We start from the raw sequence: 17,958 nt of genomic DNA on the forward strand, positions 1-17,958 counted from the left end.
ATTTAGATTGAAACACTAGATGTACTTTTCCAATTTGATTATGTTTTTATGTTATTCATGTTTTTAAGTTTCAGTGAGTTTAAGTAAATCTGGTTTAAACAGTGATTGGAGTTAAATGTGCAACTTTACAAACATCATTTGAAATAATCTTCTCGCTTTTGGTTACAAAGGACCATTAACGAATCACACTATGACTTTTAAGTCTCTGTGGTTGTCATTGCAACTTCCCTTAACAATAATTGTCCCTTTGCGTTTTGATAACCTGTCATCCGCTGTGGTCCACTGCTCTGTCATTGTTTTAGATGCTAATACTTGTTTTATATTGAAGACTGTGCTCACTCTCTTCTCCTCCTCTTTCTTCTGACCAGGCTTTGAGGAACATGTGAGGTAAAAATTAGAGGTAAAGGGTGATATTTCTTCATCTGACATGAAACAAATAACTTGCCCAAGAATCTTTGTGTTCGTGAATACGCGTGGGTGTGCCATTGGGGGGGGTGGGTGGGTGTGTGTTGGTGGTGGTGGGGTTCTGTCAATGTTTTACATTTAATAAAATATACCAATTAAAATTATTACAATCATATATATAAACATCTTTTGTTTTTGTGTTTTTCATCCTAAATTAAAAAAAAAAAAAAGTCGGACATTTGAAACAGTGTACACATCATCTTTGCTCCTGCCACTCTTCCTGTCGTTAAGTCTCTGACTGCTAACTCTAAGGCTCCAGATGACTCCCACAGAGCCTGGTCTGAGTGCAGCGCACCGTCAGCAGGTATGGACCAGTGAGGAAGGCCCCAGGTTGAAAAGAGAAAGAGTGGAATGCAGTGGAAGGCCCAGGGGCTTTGGAGGGAACATGTGAGAGGTCTGGGTCTACTGAGAGCACCGTCCCGCTTTTTAGGCTCCACCTCCTGCGTCACTACAGATGCTCTCTCCTTTTACCCAAACCCCCTTAGTCCAGGGAAACCCCTCCCACCCCCAAGCCTGGCCTCATCGGACCGCCTTGTGCTTTCCCCCGCAGCAGCCACACCTCTCCCCACACCGCAGGCAGGCGCGCAAAGGCAGGTAGCAGCACATGCAGGGCACGAAGAGCGACAGGGCCAGGAGGGCCAACCAGCGGGCACAGCAGAGGGGGTGTGGGTGGCCCCCCATCGAGTCATCACATGAGCAAGGCTCCCAGAACTCTCCCTCAGAGTCCGACATGCAGTGGTAGAGCAGACTCTCTGCACACCACACACAGGTCCACTGGCGCAGGCAGTGCAGGGCCGGGTCCGGGGCGTCTCTGCAGCGGCCCCGCCCATTTTCTGAAGCGCTGAAAACAGAGCGGCAGTACACACAGCGAGACGAGCACGACGAAGAGGCCTGAGGACACGGGCTGTCATCGTCGGGGGAGATCACGCCTTGGTCACCGCTGCTGCTGCTGGCCCCTCCTCCTCCTCCTCCTCTCTTACGAGTCCGTGAGCGGGGCGTGGCCACGGAGGTGTGGATGCAGCACGGGGAGGGTGAGCCTTTGCCCGTCTCCTGGGGCGAGCCGGCACCTGAGGACACGCCTGACACAGCGTTGGGCATGGACATGCAGGTGGGCGACGACGAGGACAGGCGCTGGGAAGCTTTACTATCCAAGCTCACTGTCACGTCGCAGCCCGCCGTCCCCACACCTGCCAAATCCTTCTCAAAGCGAACCACACACAATTCTGACTTGTCCTGGTGACTTCCTCCGCTACCGACGACCACGCCCCCAGTCAGTCCCCCGACCATAGTCCTGGTGGCCCCTGCCCGTCGGTAATCCTCATAACCTCTAGAACCCCACAGGTCTTTGCAAGGGTCCACGCTCCGAAGGTCCCCCTCTTCCAGCAGAGAAATTGTAGGTGAGAGGGGGGACAGAGGCGAGGAGGCTGGGGGACCCACAGGAGGAGTAGGTGGAGCAGGAGGTGGGGGTGGGGGCACCGGCGGATTCAACACAGCCGTCATTTGAGGGAGCTGGTGCTGTCCCGGCCTCGTGTGGATCTGTGGAAAGGGTATAGGATTACAGAGCGAGTCAGGAACAACATGTACTGTGGCAGTGGTTACAGAAGGTTTTACCTCAAATGGGCACAAATAGAAATTTAAAACTGGATAAGATTTCTTTCCATGTCAGATGGTCATTCTGAAGGCTGAACAAATGTGTCTCTGCTGTATGTGCGAAGTTAAAGGGACATGGTGGAAACATTTATGGTATTGTCTCATGAAACGACCAGTATATGCCGTCAGACTTAAAAGAAACAATCTGAATCTGAATCAATCTGAAATACTGGCTTCAGTCAATAAATTCACAATTTAAATTAGTCAAACACAGCAAGCTCCAGCTGTGGATCTCAAGCGTGTAATGTTAGCAAACCTAAAACGCCTCAATACCCCTCTCAAAAACATCTTGACCTGAGAAAAAACTAAAAACTGCCTTAGGGATGGATTTAAAAAAAATGTTGCCCGTATTTTAAGTCTGTGCTGATGTAGTTACTATAACCAGCCATTTCTGGCCCTCATTAACGTCCTGGTGGCAGACGTTTCTCTTTACTCTAAGCTCATAACGCTGTTGTTTCTTCTATTGTTTCTGCCGTGCTTTGTTTGGTCGCCAGTGGGTGCGTTAGATTGGTCAAACGGACTCATGTGACCATACACTAGGAAGAAGTCTCTCTGACAAACCAAAACAAATAGATAAAAATAAAAGTAGCGAGTGGAGTGTCACTCAATGTAGCGGAGTAAAAGTAACGTTTCTTCTTCACAAATATACTCAAGACAACTCTGGCAAGTACAATGTATCCAAAAGGTTATTAAAGTAAATGTAACAGAGTAAATATAGGGCGTTACTGCCCACCTCTGTTAATTAGATACTCTAAATGGGAAGTGCGCGAGTAAAGGGTTGTCCAGGGTCGATCTGTACAGGGTGGGACCCCCGCCTTTCACCCTGTGTCAGCTGGGATTTGCACCAGCAGCGCGGGACCCTCATGTGGAGAATAAAGTGATAAACAATAGATGGATGTTTCAACATTTTCTGTTTTAATTCTCCAGTATCCATCCATCCATCTTCTACCGCTTTATCCTGTACATCACAGGGCCAAACCTAGAGACAAACAACCATCTACTCTCACACCTACAGTCAATTTAAAGTGTCCAATTTATCTCCATATTGCATGATTTTGGACTGCGGGAGGAAACCAGAGAACCTGGAGAAAATCCACACACACACGGGGAGAACATGCAAACTCCATGCAGAAAGACCCTTGTTCCGACGGGGTCTCGAACCCAAGAAGACCCAAGAGAGTGTTAACCACTACACCAACTGTGTGGCCCTTATCCAATATCAATCCAGTTATTTTGGCCAGTATATGACCAGTATCGACACTGATTATTGTATCGGCTCATCCACTGATCCTTCAGTAACTTCCCGTCAACCATCGCGCTCCAATATTTTGAGCTGGGAATTGCAGTACCCATTTTAAACACCAATTACGACAGGTTTACATATTTTACACTTAGTTCCTTTGAAGGTGGCGACAAAGAAAAAGCATGTGCTACCTGAGCAGGTGTCTGAGTGGTTACAGCATGGCTGGATCCAAAACTAAACTCCTCCGATCTCACGAAGCAGGTCGACGACGACTCACTCGTTACTATGGTGATGGGTTTGGGAAGCATCTCCTTTCTGCTGTTGGACGACGACTCACTTCCTGTATGGGACTGGCAGAGACTGCACGTCATCCAACACGTTAAAAAACACCGATAACTGCGTTGACTTTTTTCGTCAGACAGAAACCGCTTTCGACACTCACAGCTTGTCCGTCGTCCTCAGTGTCGGCCTCTTCTGGCGTGGAGGACGAGGGAGAGTCAGAGCCTTGGTGAGCAGAGGAGGAGAAGAGAGAGAAGGCTGAAGATTTTTCAAAGCTGATCAAACACAGCGAATGAAAAGCGTTTCCTTACACGTGTAACTCTACCTCTGTCGAGCTTGTCGATGACAGTCTGCAGTCCTTTCTCAAAGGAGATGGCGTCAGCAGGACTCTGGAATGTAAGGCCAAACTTTCGATCCTCTACTCGCCAGTGATGGAAGATGGGGTTCACCTTATTGTACACTAACCCCCTCTGCACTGCACACTCCAACACCGGCTGAAGACACAAACAGCAGCCACAGCGACACAACATAGTTAATGTACCCTCCAAAGACATGCAGCGTCCCTCCCTGAAACCCCCACCCTCACACACCACACGCATCTGCACAGTGGACAGTTATCACCAACACGCAGTCTTCTATAAAGTACAAGTATCTTAGCAGAAAATGACTCTGGGAGAAGTAAATGGTTTGTATTTACAGTATATAACACTTTTCTAGTCTTGATGACCACTCAAAGCTGCTTTACACTACAGTTTTGCCATTCACCCATTCACACACACTTTCATACAGCGCAGCTACGTATGTGCAGCACATGGTGAATGGAAATGAAAGATGTGTAAAAGGGTGAAAACTGTAGTGTAAAGCAGCTTATCAAGACTAGAACAGCGCTATATAAATACAGAAACATAACACCAACTCTTCTTCTTATGTTCTTATTTGGTAGTAACAAGTAACAAAGATAGTTAGAGGAAATGTATTGGAGTAAAAGTAAAAGTTGCTAGAAATATAAATACAAAGTATTGTTGCATTACAACACTGCCCACACGCGCACACACTCACCGCTCGATCTCGCAGCCGCTCCCCGCGTATGATGTACTCCCTCCGTCCCCTGCCTTCGTGGCTCCGCCCCTTACATATGACCACATGACTGAGGCCGCCGCCTCCAAGGGGCACCCAACCGCCACTGGAGTCATCACGTGTCATCACCACTGCACGAACACGCACACTGTCAGGAGGAGAGTGAGCAGAGCGCCCCCGGGGGCCGATTAGAGAAACACAGTGACACAGAGACCGACTTCCACAGCCAGAGCACAAAAAGGAACACGTACTAAATTTCACTGAGATGACGATAACGTGATTAAATCCACACAAAGATGACGGAACAGACAACTTATCATAATGTTTTTAAAATCAAAATAACACTCACAATAATCTATAGTAAAAACGGTTGATGTAAAAACATATAATAAACAATATAAACATAGAGATAATGTGGTTGTTTCTGCGACTACACATAAAACTGGGATGTTTTTTGTAAAATCTACACGTGGATTTAACTATATATGAGCTTCCATACCATCACAAGTCTTTGCTGCTACTGTGTACTAATGATACTTGTGTATTTTTCACTGGAACTCAATGGCCACTTTATTAGGTACACAGGATGTTCAGCTGCTATATCTGGTTTGGACATCAAAAATAATTCTTCATTTTGTTTGTTCTGGTCTGCGTTTGGGTCTGAGGCCAAAAACAAAAACCTGACACCAATGAGATCAGCCACTTTATTTGGTACACCTGTTCAACTGATTATTTCAACAAATATCCAATCAGCCAATCAGAAGCCAGCAGCTCTTTTAGCATGGAGACAACGACCGGCTTATATTCAATCAGAGCATGAGAATGAGGTAGAAAGGTGATTTAAGTGACTTTAAATGGAGATCCAAACCTGGTCCTGATGAGGCAGAACCTCATTTCTGAGGAACTGGTTTAGGGCTAAGATTTGAATTGTTACTATAGGTTAAGGTTAAAGTTATGATTGGGCATTAACTGGTTATGGTTAAGGTTGGGGATGACAGTTTGTTTAAGGTTGTTGAAAGGAATTAAATCAGTGAAGTGTCCTGAGAAGAATATTTACGTAAGCGTGTGTAAGTCATTTTATGGGGACAAAAATCGTGTCCCCGTAACATAGATTATAACATTATAAAATGAAGACATTTTGATTGGTTAGGGTGAGGTTAGGATTAGGATTAGGTAGTAATAGTAGTAGTAATACATGTATGTAATAAATACAATACTACTGAAAAACATGATACATCTCCCATTCAAATGCTGCTGGTATTTATGATGTTAAACCATCATTTTATTGTTTTGTTTTTTTTCATATATATCTTTGTTTCCTTTAATCCAGACTATTCTAAATCCTGCACAGTCATATCCTACAGGGCTACTGTGACGACTGCACATGTTCAAACAGAAGCCTTGATTATAATAAAGAAGTTTAAAACCTAAGTTATCTGGTTAGTTCAACTGTCACTCAGGAGCTACATGAATGATTGAATAAATGAAACCTATATTCCCTTCTTGCACTGTGAGCATACAAACATTTCAAAAATGAGACAACATTGGAACATGGCATGATTTCAGAAATATCTAAATATCTTTCTTGTGATTTCTGAAATCATGCTTTGCTTAAAAAGTTTAAGAAAAAAAACATCATTAAAGCACAGCAACAGTTCATGAAGGAGTATCAAAAAACACATTATATTAAATAATTATCTGACATTTATCGCGATAATTATCAATATAATTGCGATTATATTTTTGGTGTCTGGTCTGAAGTGTGTTGCCCTTTGTGAAAACAGATTTTAGCCACACTAAAAAAAAAGAATGGAAGCAGAGGCAGCACAGAGAGAGTGAGAGGGAGGGAGGGAGGGAGGAAGGAAGAATGAGTGTTTCCCAGATAGAGATGTATCAATGAACGCACCCATTCTCCACCAGAGGCCCCTGAACATTCCTGCAACAACAAAATCAAACTCTGCCCTCTTTCACTCATGCACCAGAATAATTCAGCCACATGTGAACCACAGCTGCTGTTGTGGTTGTTGTTGTTGTTTTGACCAAATTGTTTACTTATTTATTATGATTATCTTTCCCCATGCAGACAGACGCTTCTTTTCTCCATTCCGCCCCTGCTGACCGCGCTCATTAACACACCCCGATATCATGTTAGGGGTTTTTTTATGAATGGGACACAGGAAGACGAGACTCGATTTATACATATATATGTGTGTGTCTGTGTGTGTGTGTCTATGTATGCACTCTGCGCTTTATATATGTATATATATATATATATATAGGCCTATATATACATATACATATACATATATTTAGATAAGTATTATGATGATGAGGCCTAAGTGCACACACACACACACACACACAAAGGAAGAAAAAAAGGGAACGAGTGGGTGAGAGAGGATGAAGAGGAAACGAGAGATGGGGGGAGGGGGGCGATTAGAAAAGGGAAGGAGGAGAGGAGGGGTGAGGTTGAGAGAGAGAGAGCGAGGAGAGGAGGAAAAAAAATCACATTTCATTCATAAAGTTTGGCTTTAAAAATCATAATGAAACCCCGAGACACGTTGATAAAAATCACAACGCCTCCATCCCTCCCTCGTTTCACTGTAGCCATGTCTTGAATGACGCGATGCTGGAGCCAAACTCGCCATATTTCGCCTTTTTTTTTCTTTCCCCTCAACCTCCACACACTTTACACACACACACACACACACACGCACACACACCACACACACATATTTAAAATATTATTATTATCACCAGCCACGCAGTTCATGTTTAAAATGACTACATATGTATATATGATGATATAAAAACAGAGTGGATTCATTGTTGTGTTTAATGCTGTGCGTAAAGGTGTGTGTCAGTGTGCGTGTGTGTGTGTGAGAGAGCTATGTAAAAGCACAGATAGATGCACATGCAGGTGCTTCACGTTTATCACACAGTGGCGTGAAATGAGGGTGGATGCTGTTGATTCAAGACGACGTAATGGTGTTTTTATTCTCTCTCTATAGAGCAGCGGCTGTGCTGATGTTAGTGCATGATGCTGCTGCTGCTGCTGCTGCTGCTGCTGCTGGGTTTGGTGGAACACTGATGGCGCTGCTCTCCTCTCTCCCTCTCTCTCCTGTCTTGTCTTGTCTCGTGGCGGATGTGGTTGAATATAGAAAATATCTGCAATGTTAAAAATGAAAATATAAGGACTTACTCGCCCTCCATGGCTCGGTGTTGCCCGCCGCTTGCAGCACAGCAGCCCACCCCAGGGTCTCTCTCCTCTCTTTCTCTCCCTCCCTCTCTCTCTTTTTTATCCTCCTTTCAGGAAACACTCACTCACATTCTCTCTCTCTATCTGCTCTCATTTTTCCTAATCTTCCTCCCTCTCTCCTCCTCCTCCTCCTCCTCTTTCTCTCTCCACCTTGATGTCGTTTCGGTGTATCAGGATAGGCTTGAGGTTGCAGCAGCCATTTTCCGCTGGCAGCATCCTCCCTCCCTTCCTCTCTCTCTCTCCCTCCCTCTCTCTCTCTCTCGCTCTCTCTCTCCCTTATCCCCTTCCTCACTCTACCTGCCACTGTGCCAACACATCCGCACTAATCATTGACAGCATCGTGGCTTTAGGTTTGTCCGTGTGTGACCATGTGATTTCAGATTGTTCAAACTGAGTTGCTGATATGTGCAGTGACGTGGGTGGTAAATAAATAACAATGGAAAATAATAATAATAATAATAATTATTATTATTATTATTATTGTTAATAACTAAAAACAAATGACCCCCAGTTGCTCCATTCATTATAACAAATTCTACAGTAGAACAAAAACACCACTGGCGTTTCATTTGCACGCGCGTTTGCGTTTCCATTCACAAAACTATACAACCTATATCGCAGTGTTTGTGCTGCCACAGTAAATGATATTGTTTCCTAACAACGTGTTTTATAAAGTTTTTCTCTGTTCAAAACAAGGAAAAAGGGACACAACCAACTGTTCCAACTGTGTAGGATCCCAGTGTTTCAGCACCATGGACAGCAGTGTCTCTTAAAGACACAGTAGCTAACGTTTAATTTTTTTTTTTTTTTTAAAGAATGTGAATATCACTGAATCTGATATGAATGGGTTACTAATATGAATATGAATGAGTAACTAAAATAAAAAAACTATAGCTACAACCCTTTGAGTATAGTACACATTTTACGCGTTTCATTCTTAATTTTTTTGGTGATAATTTTGCCTTCATTTTGTATTTTTTGTGTTTGTGCATATGATTATGTATTACTATTTTTATTTGATTGTGTTAATTCCAGCTCAGCTCCTAGAGAAAAGCTGAAATACACTGTGTACAAAAACAAGAGTTACACTCATACTGTTAAGTGCAAAAAATGAAAATTGAAACCCATTCAAACTGCAGTTTTTATCTTACTTCCATTAAAGTATAATACATGCATTTTATTATATTCCGGGTGTCAATCTGGGCTTTCGTTTTAGGAAGTGATCATTTTCATTGCTCTCCACCAGATGGCGTCATTTAAGCCATATTCAGCATGGGTGTGGAAAAACATGCTATTTCCACGGGATGGCACTGTCATAAGTGTTGCTGCTACTTATCTATGTACCACTACTATTTTGCATGTATTATATTGAAAATAATTCATATTTTCTGTTTTGTTTTAGTATTTTTACCTAAACACTTGCTGACAAAAACCTGGCATTTAAGGGGTTAAAATCTTAAAAAAAAAGAAGAATATTAAATAAATAAATAAAAAAACAGTATTTGAGGTCAGATGTACCTAGGTGAAAAAAAATCTTCATGAAAGTAGAATATAATAACGTATATTAAAAAAAATAAGTATGGCTTGCTTAAAAAAAAGCACCTTAGCACCGTAACATCCAATCTGTGTTCTGATGATGTGTCTTATAGTATTTTCAAAATACAAAAATGCACGACATTGAAGTATTTTGCTACAAAATATAAAGATATGTTCATCATCTCAACAAAATACAATTTACAAAATAATATTCTACATTTGAAAATGTATCTCTTTATTACATGCATCATTAATACTGGGGACATTTTCTTTTGAATTTGGTAGATGTGATTTCCTATATTCTGCTGCATTTTTGAGATGGCCAGCTGAAGAAGGACAATACATACATTTGTTCTAGCTAAACTAAAAACAAAGTTGTAGGATAAAAAACATTCAACACCCAAGTCATGAGTTGTGCAGTGGAAAAAAATCTAGTGGGGGAAAAAAAGATTCATTTATTTCCCAGGTTTGGTCATTCCACTCTTTTATGCCTTTAATGTTATTCTAAATCAAAGTAAAATGGTCCCCACACCTCGTCTTCCTACCCCGATTAAACAATACGTATTTTAGGAATCTGACATAGCAAGGAAGTCTACATCATTTCCAGTGTAAAAATGAGACGAAACACCAGAAAGAACAGGTAGCTTTTTAATCTTTCGTTTTGTAATTTGAGAAGCAAATGAAATACATGAATAATTGTGCTCTGGCTGCATATGTTTGTTTTGTTTTTTTAAATGTACAACGTAAGGGTTAGCAAAACAAGCATTTTTAAGAATAATGTTAAAAATACTATGAACAACTCAACAATTTAAGCATGTTGCACAATAGCGGAACGAATTATCAAACAGAATCAACAGGAAATATGTAAATGTTCAGATATAAACTGGTTTGCTTCCTTCTACACACTCCATGGCAACACGAGTGTTTCACGACAGTCAGTTTAACGTATTACGGTGGCCGGTGTCGTACCTTTTGCAGAATCACCATGGCGTTGAAAGAGACCGCCGGACTGTACGAAACACTCAAAACAGAGTGGAATAAGAAGAATCCAAACCTGAGTAAATGTGGCGACCTTCTGAGCAAACTCAAGGTAAGGTCCCTCGTCGATTATCGTCTTTTTTTGGTTCAACGACGAACCAGAAGCAGCCGGTTTATGAAGCGCTAGCGCTAGCATACGTAGCTAAGCTAACGTGGCTAATGCTGCGTGTAGTTATTGTGTTTGGTAAACTATATTAATACCCCCTATAGTCATGTTATTACAACAGCAATGCTGAGTTGTCGCCGTTTATGCGATGAAACAATGAACACATTTAAAACAATAGTAAACAAACAAAACAAATCATTTCAGTCAGTGTTGCTAACACGATAATGTCAATTCATTATCCAGTTAGCTTGTACCTGGATGTGACATATCAACATATCGGCTATATTATTTGTTATTGTTATAATATCCTAAATTCAAACACAAATTTAAAATTGCCTTTATAAGAAAGTCCAGGCCAAAACCAACAGCACTGCATATAAGATGAGTTAGTCCGTGATTAATCCTGCAATGGGAAAGAGTACAATGTCATAGCAGCTAGGACAGTAAAGATAAAGGTAAACGCATGTTTATAAATAATAAACATGCTTTTTCACATCTCTGAATGTACAATAACGAAAGATATCTACAGTAAGATTTTAGAAAGGTAAAAAATAGAATATACATTGTAGACATTAATTTTTAAATACAACTTAAATGATTATACCACTAAGTATTACTGACATTTTCATTAAATATTGTACATACCAAGGAATATAATCCTTAAAACACCAAAATTCACGCCAATTCAATAGGCACACAGGGTGCATATTAAAATAGCAGATCTGCTTCAGTGTTCCATGTGTTTTGCATCTTGAAATGCACTTATTGTAAATTTCTTCTGCATCATTATTTCAGTTACTGTTGTTTTTCTATCGTTTGTTGGTCATTTCAACAAGGCATTTTCACCCAGAGAACTGCAGCTTACTGGATGATGGATCTCTTTTTTGGACCATTGTATTTAGTTCATTTGACACCAACAAACCTGCCATGTTCAAATTCACTTTATTATATTTTTTCCCCATTTTGATGCCTGGTTTGAACTTCAGCAGGTTGTCTTGACTTGATGTGTACACACCTAAATGCATTGAGTTGTTGCAATGTCTTTTGGGGATTTTATATTTGCATTAACAAGCAGTTGATCAGATGTACCTAATCCAGTAGGCAGTGAAGGCATCTTTATCTTAGATTTAACAAGTAATTAATGGTAACTCAAGAGACCCAGTACATGTGACATGTTGTAGAAAATAACACCAACTCTCTCTCTTTACAGGTTTCATTGCTCGAGCTGAACTTTTTACCTACCAGTGGGTCTGCGCTCACCAAGCAGCAGCTCATTTTAGCTCGTGAGTATAGGTGTCAAATTAAAGTTTCATTTATGGATCAGTGTTTGCCTAAGGAAACAAAAATCAACAGCAAAACTTTCATTAAATCAAATCAACGTCTGTCTTCCAGGAGATGTCCTTGAAATTGGAGCCTTGTGGAGTATCCTGAAGAAGGACATCCCATCCTTTGAGAGATACATGGCTCAGCTAAAATGTTACTACTTTGACTACAAGTAATGTCCCCTTCAGATTCTCTTTTTTTTCATATTGTGTGGATGAATGTTCTGATGTTTTGTTCACTTATTGATGTTTCTCTACGTTTCCTTTAAAGGGATGAGCTGCCTGAAGCTGCCTACATGCACCAGTTGCTTGGACTGAACCTTCTCTTCCTGCTCTCACAAAACCGAGTGTCTGAGTTTCACACAGAACTGGAGAGACTGAGCGCAAAGGATATTCAGACCAACGTGTACATCCGACACCCAGTGTCCCTAGAGCAGGTACTGCACTTTATCCAAAGCCAAAGCAGAAAGCTTTGTTATCGCTCTGTAATCATTCAGTATCATTTGGGGCTACAATGATTAATTAATAGATGAGTAATTGATTACAAAATAATTTGACAGCTATTTTGATAATCATCAAATCAGTTTGAGTGTTTCAGAGTATTTTATAAATTAAGTCCTCTGATTTCATGTTCTTAAATGTGAATGTGTCCTAGTTTCGTTGCTTTACAAAAAAAAAAACCTCATTGTTGCAGCCTTAATACGTTGATTACATGAATGTGCTGTCTTTAATATTTTGTATTCACAAACACTGAAGAGGTTGAAATAAGTCATTTGAACCAAAAATAGTCCCTCAGACTTATGCCTGGTCTGTAGAATCTACATTATACTGACACAAAAGCCAGTTATAACTTGTGTGTTTGTGCCACCTTTAATGTATTATATCTTCTTGGTCACTTCAGTACTTGATGGAGGGAAGCTACAACAAGGTTTTTCTTGCCAAAGGCAACATTCCTGCTGAGAGCTACACATTTTTTATAGATATTCTGCTTGACACAATTCGGTAAGTATATATGGCAATTTCTACCCGCCTTATAGCAATGTAGTAATTATTTTTCCTTGTGAAAGAGTTGTTCGGTCATTATTTTATTTTAAATCCCATAGTATGATTTGGTTTTAAAGCTAAACACTTCTCTTACTTAATGAGAAAGTAATTTAAGATTCAGGTACAGAATTGCTTGTCTGTCTTTTGGCACAGAGTCATGACAGTGCAATGATGGTGAGGAAAGTAGATTTTAAATTGAGTCAGATTTTTAGGTGTAATCTAAAAGATTACATAGAGACATGATGAACACATGGTGTTTTATATTTGTCTATTTATTGGCTTCAAAGACGACTTCATCTAAATGTGTGACCTTTTTAATTGTAGTGATGAGATCGCAGGATGCATAGAGAAAGCATACGAGCAGATCCAGCACAGTGAAGCCACCCGTGTGCTCTTCTTCAGTTCCCCAAAAAAGATGACAGAATATGCCAAGAAGGTATGTATGTATGTTTTAATTTGATCAAGAAGCAGATGTGCAGACCTGATAACTTAATATTTAAAGTTACATTCAATCCCAATGTTGGTAGGAGTAAAAGTGCCTATGACTTAAACAGGTAGCAAAACAAAATAAGCGTATAAAAACAAGGCAACAACAAAGAAATAAAAATCAAATAGTTAGGTCAAAATAGGTACATGACAGTATTTCAGAAAAGCCAAAAAGTGTACAAAAGGACATCTCTCTTCTCTTTTATTCAGTCACTGCAACTAGCAATTCTTTCCATAATCGAGTATTTGTTTGATCCATAAAATGATGATTGTGTTTCCCAAACTAATGATGTTCTCAAGTGTTTTGTTTTGTCCACAAACCAAAATGATTCAGTTTGAATGATTTATTTGTCAAATGGAGCAAAGAATCCAGGGAATATACACATTTAAGAAGCTGAATAATCAGAAATAGTGTTTTAATTATTAATAAAAAACCTAATAATCAGTGATCAAAATAATATATTAATTAAGCATTCAATACAGAAACAACAAAAACCATTTAAAGTTGCAGCCCTAGTATTATTTGTTATCATCAAGTAAAAAGTTGTATATGACATAATTTATCGACCATCGTCCGCCCTGAATTCTAAAGATCAGCAGTCGACCTCTACTCTCCAGATTCTCACCTACGAATGTGCTTTTTCCCTCTGTTTCAGAGAGGCTGGAGTTTGAGCCAAGACGGCTGTTACTCTTTCACCAGTCAGCAGCAGCGGACAGAAGAGGTGACCATCCCCTCGACTGAGCTGGCACAGCAGGTCATCGAATATGCACGACAGCTGGAAATGATTGTGTAATCCGCCCCCAGGAACACACTCAGCTTTGTACAGACACACTCTGACATACATGACGCCGAGCCACTCAAATGCAGCGTCCCTCGGTGGTTGGATTCTTATTCATAACTCGGATACATCCAGCGTCTGTTTTCCCGTTTTCTTCTGCGGGTCTTACTGTCAGGCAATTGGCTGTCATTTTAAAACACAGGGATCAAAATTAAAGGTTTTACAGGTGACCAGTCAGTTCAGCAGTTGCTACATACAAGGATTTCCATTTAATAAATACTTAAAAATTCTTTGAAAGTTTATTACAACTGCACCTCCTGACTTTACAGCGTCACACAAATCAACACAAATTCAAGCTCTCTTTTTTTTGTATACAAAGTTCACTTTCTCATTTGTAGAGCTCACACAAATGTATCGCCCTTGCCTTGTATCCTAGCAACTGACTTTGAATTGCCATTGAAGTTTGAGTGTTTTCTAAATGGTAATGCCTCTTCCTCTCTAGATGATGGTTTGTAATCTAGTTGATCTCACATAAAAAAAAAGAGTCTTTGTCTGCAATAAATGATTCAAAGACTAAACTGTTTGAATGACTCGTTCTTTATTTCACATTATTTAATGCTGCTACTACTTGTCCAAGGAAGAAAGTATTTTATTTTGAAAGGTTTTTCGTCCACTTGGGTGCTGATGAAGCTGCAGATGTTACTGTGGTGACACGAGGAGACTCACATTTGATATTTGACCACTCATAAACCATGAGGAAGTGGTGGGCAAAGATTTAGTTTACTGACTTAAACCAATGAGTGTACAATGATGTGATGGAGTTATATATGGAACACTTGAAGCCGGTGCAGAGTCACAAAGTTTGTTTTTATAGCCTCAAAATGTTTGTTTCCACCCAGGTACAGTATTTCCAAAGAAAGATGTTGACTTTGTGATTCATTATGAGCGGCTAATGAGTTCAGTTTTGAATACTCCTCTAATTAAGCTGAGTGAACCCGAGGAAGCCACAAGGCACGTGGTTCACTCATAAATAAAACTCAGCAGAGAAGTCGGCTTTAACTTTTAAATGCTCATGTTTCTGTTCCTGGTCCAGCACATGTATGATGTTTTTGAGTGATTTTGGACGACATACTATAGTATGACTTTTTGGAATGATTTTGGACGACATGCTATAGTATGACTTTTTTGTGTGATTTTGGTCGACATACTATAGTATGACTTTTTGGAATGATTTTGGACGACATACTATAGTATGACTTTTTTGTGTAATTTTGGACGACATACTATAGTATGACTTTTTGTTTAATTTTAAACGACATACTAGAGTATGACTTTTTTGAGTGATTTTGGACGACACACTATAGTATGACTTTTTTTGAGTGATTCTGGATGACATACTATAGTATGACTTTTTGGTGTAATTTTGGACGACATACTATAGTATGACTTTTTTGAGTGATTCTGGACGACATACTATAGTATGACTTTTTGGAATGATTTTGGACGAAATACTATAGTATGACTTTTTTGAGTGATTTTGGACAACATACTATAGTATGACTTTTTGGTGTCATTTTGGACGACATACTGTAGTATGACTTTTTTGAGTGATTATGGTCAACATATTATAGTATGACTTTTTGATGTAATTTTGGACGACATAATATAGTATGACTTTTTTGAGTGATTCTGGACGACATACTATAGTATGACTTTTTGGTGTAATTTTGGACGACAAACTATAGTATGACTTTTTTGAGTGATTTTGGACGACATACTATAGTATGACGTTCTGGTGTAATTTTGGACGACTTACTATAGTATGACTTTTTTGAGTGATTCTGGACGACATACTATAGTATGACTTTTTTGAGTGATTTTGGACGACATACTATAGTATGACTTTTTGGAATGATTTTGGACGACATACTATAGTATGACTTTTTTGAGTGATTTTGGACGACATACTATAGTATGACTTTTTTGAGTGATTTTGGACGACATACTATAGTATGACTTTTTGGAATGATTTTGGACGACATACTATAGTATGACTTTTTTGAGTGATTTTGGACGACATACTATAGTATGACTTTTTGAGTGATTTTGGACGACATGTATGACTTTTTGGAATGATTTTGGACAACATACAATAGTATGACTTTTTTGAGTGATTCTGGATGACATACTATAGTATGACTTTTTGGTGTAATTTTGGATGACTTACTATAGTATGACTTTTTTGAGTGATTCTGGACGACATACTATAGTATGACTTTTTTGAGTGATTCTGGACGACATACTATAGTATGACGTTTTTGGACGAAATACTGTAGTATGACTTTTTGGTGTAATTTTGGACGACAAACTATAGTATGACTTTTTGGAATGATTTTGGACGACATACTATAGTATGACTTTTTGGAATGATTTTGGACGACATACTATAGTATGACTTTTTTGAGTGATTTTGGACGACATACTATAGTATGACTTTTTGGAATGATTTTGGACGACATACTATAGTATGACTTTTTGGTGTGATTTTGGTCGCCATACTATAGTATGACTTTTTGGTGTAATTTTGGACGACATAATATAGTATGACTTTTTTGAGTGATTCTGGACGACATACTATAGTATGACTTTTTTGAGTGATTTTGGACGACATACTATAGTATGACTTTTTGGAATGATTTTGGACGACATACTATAGTATGACTTTTTGGTGTGATTTTGGTCGCCATACTATAGTATGACTTTTTGATGTAATTTTGGACGACATAATATAGTATGACTTTTTTGAGTGATTCTGGACGACATACTAGAGTATGACTTTTTTGAGTGATTTTGGACGACACACTATAGTATGACTTTTTTGAGTGATTCTGGATGACATACTATAGTATGACTTTTTGGTGTAATTCTGGACGACATACTATAGTATGACTTTTTGGAATGATTTTGGACGAAATACTATAGTATGACTTTTTTGAGTGATTTTGGACAACATACTATAGTATGACTTTTTGGTGTAATTTTGGACGACATACTGTAGTATGACTTTTTTGAGTGATTATGGTCAACATATTATAGTATGACTTTTTGATGTAATTTTGGACGACATAATATAGTATGACTTTTTTGAGTGATTCTGGACGACATACTATAGTATGACTTTTTGGTGTAATTTTGGACGACAAACTATAGTATGACTTTTTTGAGTGATTTTGGACGACATACTATAGTATGACGTTCTGGTGTAATTTTGGACGACTTACTATAGTATGACTTTTTTGAGTGATTCTGGACGACATACTATAGTATGACTTTTTTGAGTGATTTTGGACGACATACTATAGTATGACTTTTTGGAATGATTTTGGACGACATACTATAGTATGACTTTTTTGAGTGATTTTGGACGACATACTATAGTATGACTTTTTGAGTGATTTTGGACGACATGTATGACTTTTTGGAATGATTCTGGACGACATACTATAGTATGACTTTTTTGAGTGATTTTGGACGACATACTATAGTATGACTTTTTGGAATGATTTTGGACGACATACTATAGTATGACTTTTTTGAGTGATTTTGGACGACATACTATAGTATGACTTTTTGAGTGATTTTGGACAACATGTATGACTTTTTGGAATGATTTT

The 17,958-nt window shown here is 39.3% G+C and overlaps 2 protein-coding genes across 2 annotated transcripts; one reads left to right on the forward strand and one right to left on the reverse strand.

Annotated features, from left to right (window-relative positions):
• Positions 1-370: 370 nt before the first annotated feature.
• Positions 371-8,215, reverse strand: spred3 (sprouty related EVH1 domain containing 3). The gene is made up of 6 exons (XM_058632980.1): positions 7,917-8,215; positions 4,697-4,862; positions 3,963-4,131; positions 3,801-3,862; positions 3,550-3,708; positions 371-2,001 (listed from the first exon to the last, which is right to left on the reverse strand). The coding sequence occupies exons 1-6, from the start codon at positions 7,925-7,927 to the stop codon at positions 985-987; spliced, it is 1,584 nt and encodes a 527-aa protein (XP_058488963.1). The 5' UTR covers positions 7,928-8,215; the 3' UTR covers positions 371-984.
• Positions 8,216-10,446: 2,231 nt separating this feature from the next.
• On the forward strand, positions 10,447-14,865 carry psmd8 (proteasome 26S subunit, non-ATPase 8). Its single transcript, XM_058633004.1, has 7 exons — positions 10,447-10,599; positions 11,864-11,936; positions 12,046-12,148; positions 12,247-12,412; positions 12,877-12,977; positions 13,344-13,455; positions 14,162-14,865. Exons 1-7 carry the CDS (start codon positions 10,495-10,497, stop codon positions 14,297-14,299), a joined length of 798 nt encoding a protein of 265 aa, XP_058488987.1. The 5' UTR covers positions 10,447-10,494; the 3' UTR covers positions 14,300-14,865.
• Positions 14,866-17,958: the final 3,093 nt, after the last annotated feature.

The sequence above is a fragment of the Solea solea genome, chromosome 7 (assembly GCF_958295425.1).
Source record: "Solea solea chromosome 7, fSolSol10.1, whole genome shotgun sequence".
Taxonomy (NCBI): Eukaryota; Metazoa; Chordata; class Actinopteri; order Pleuronectiformes; family Soleidae; genus Solea; species Solea solea.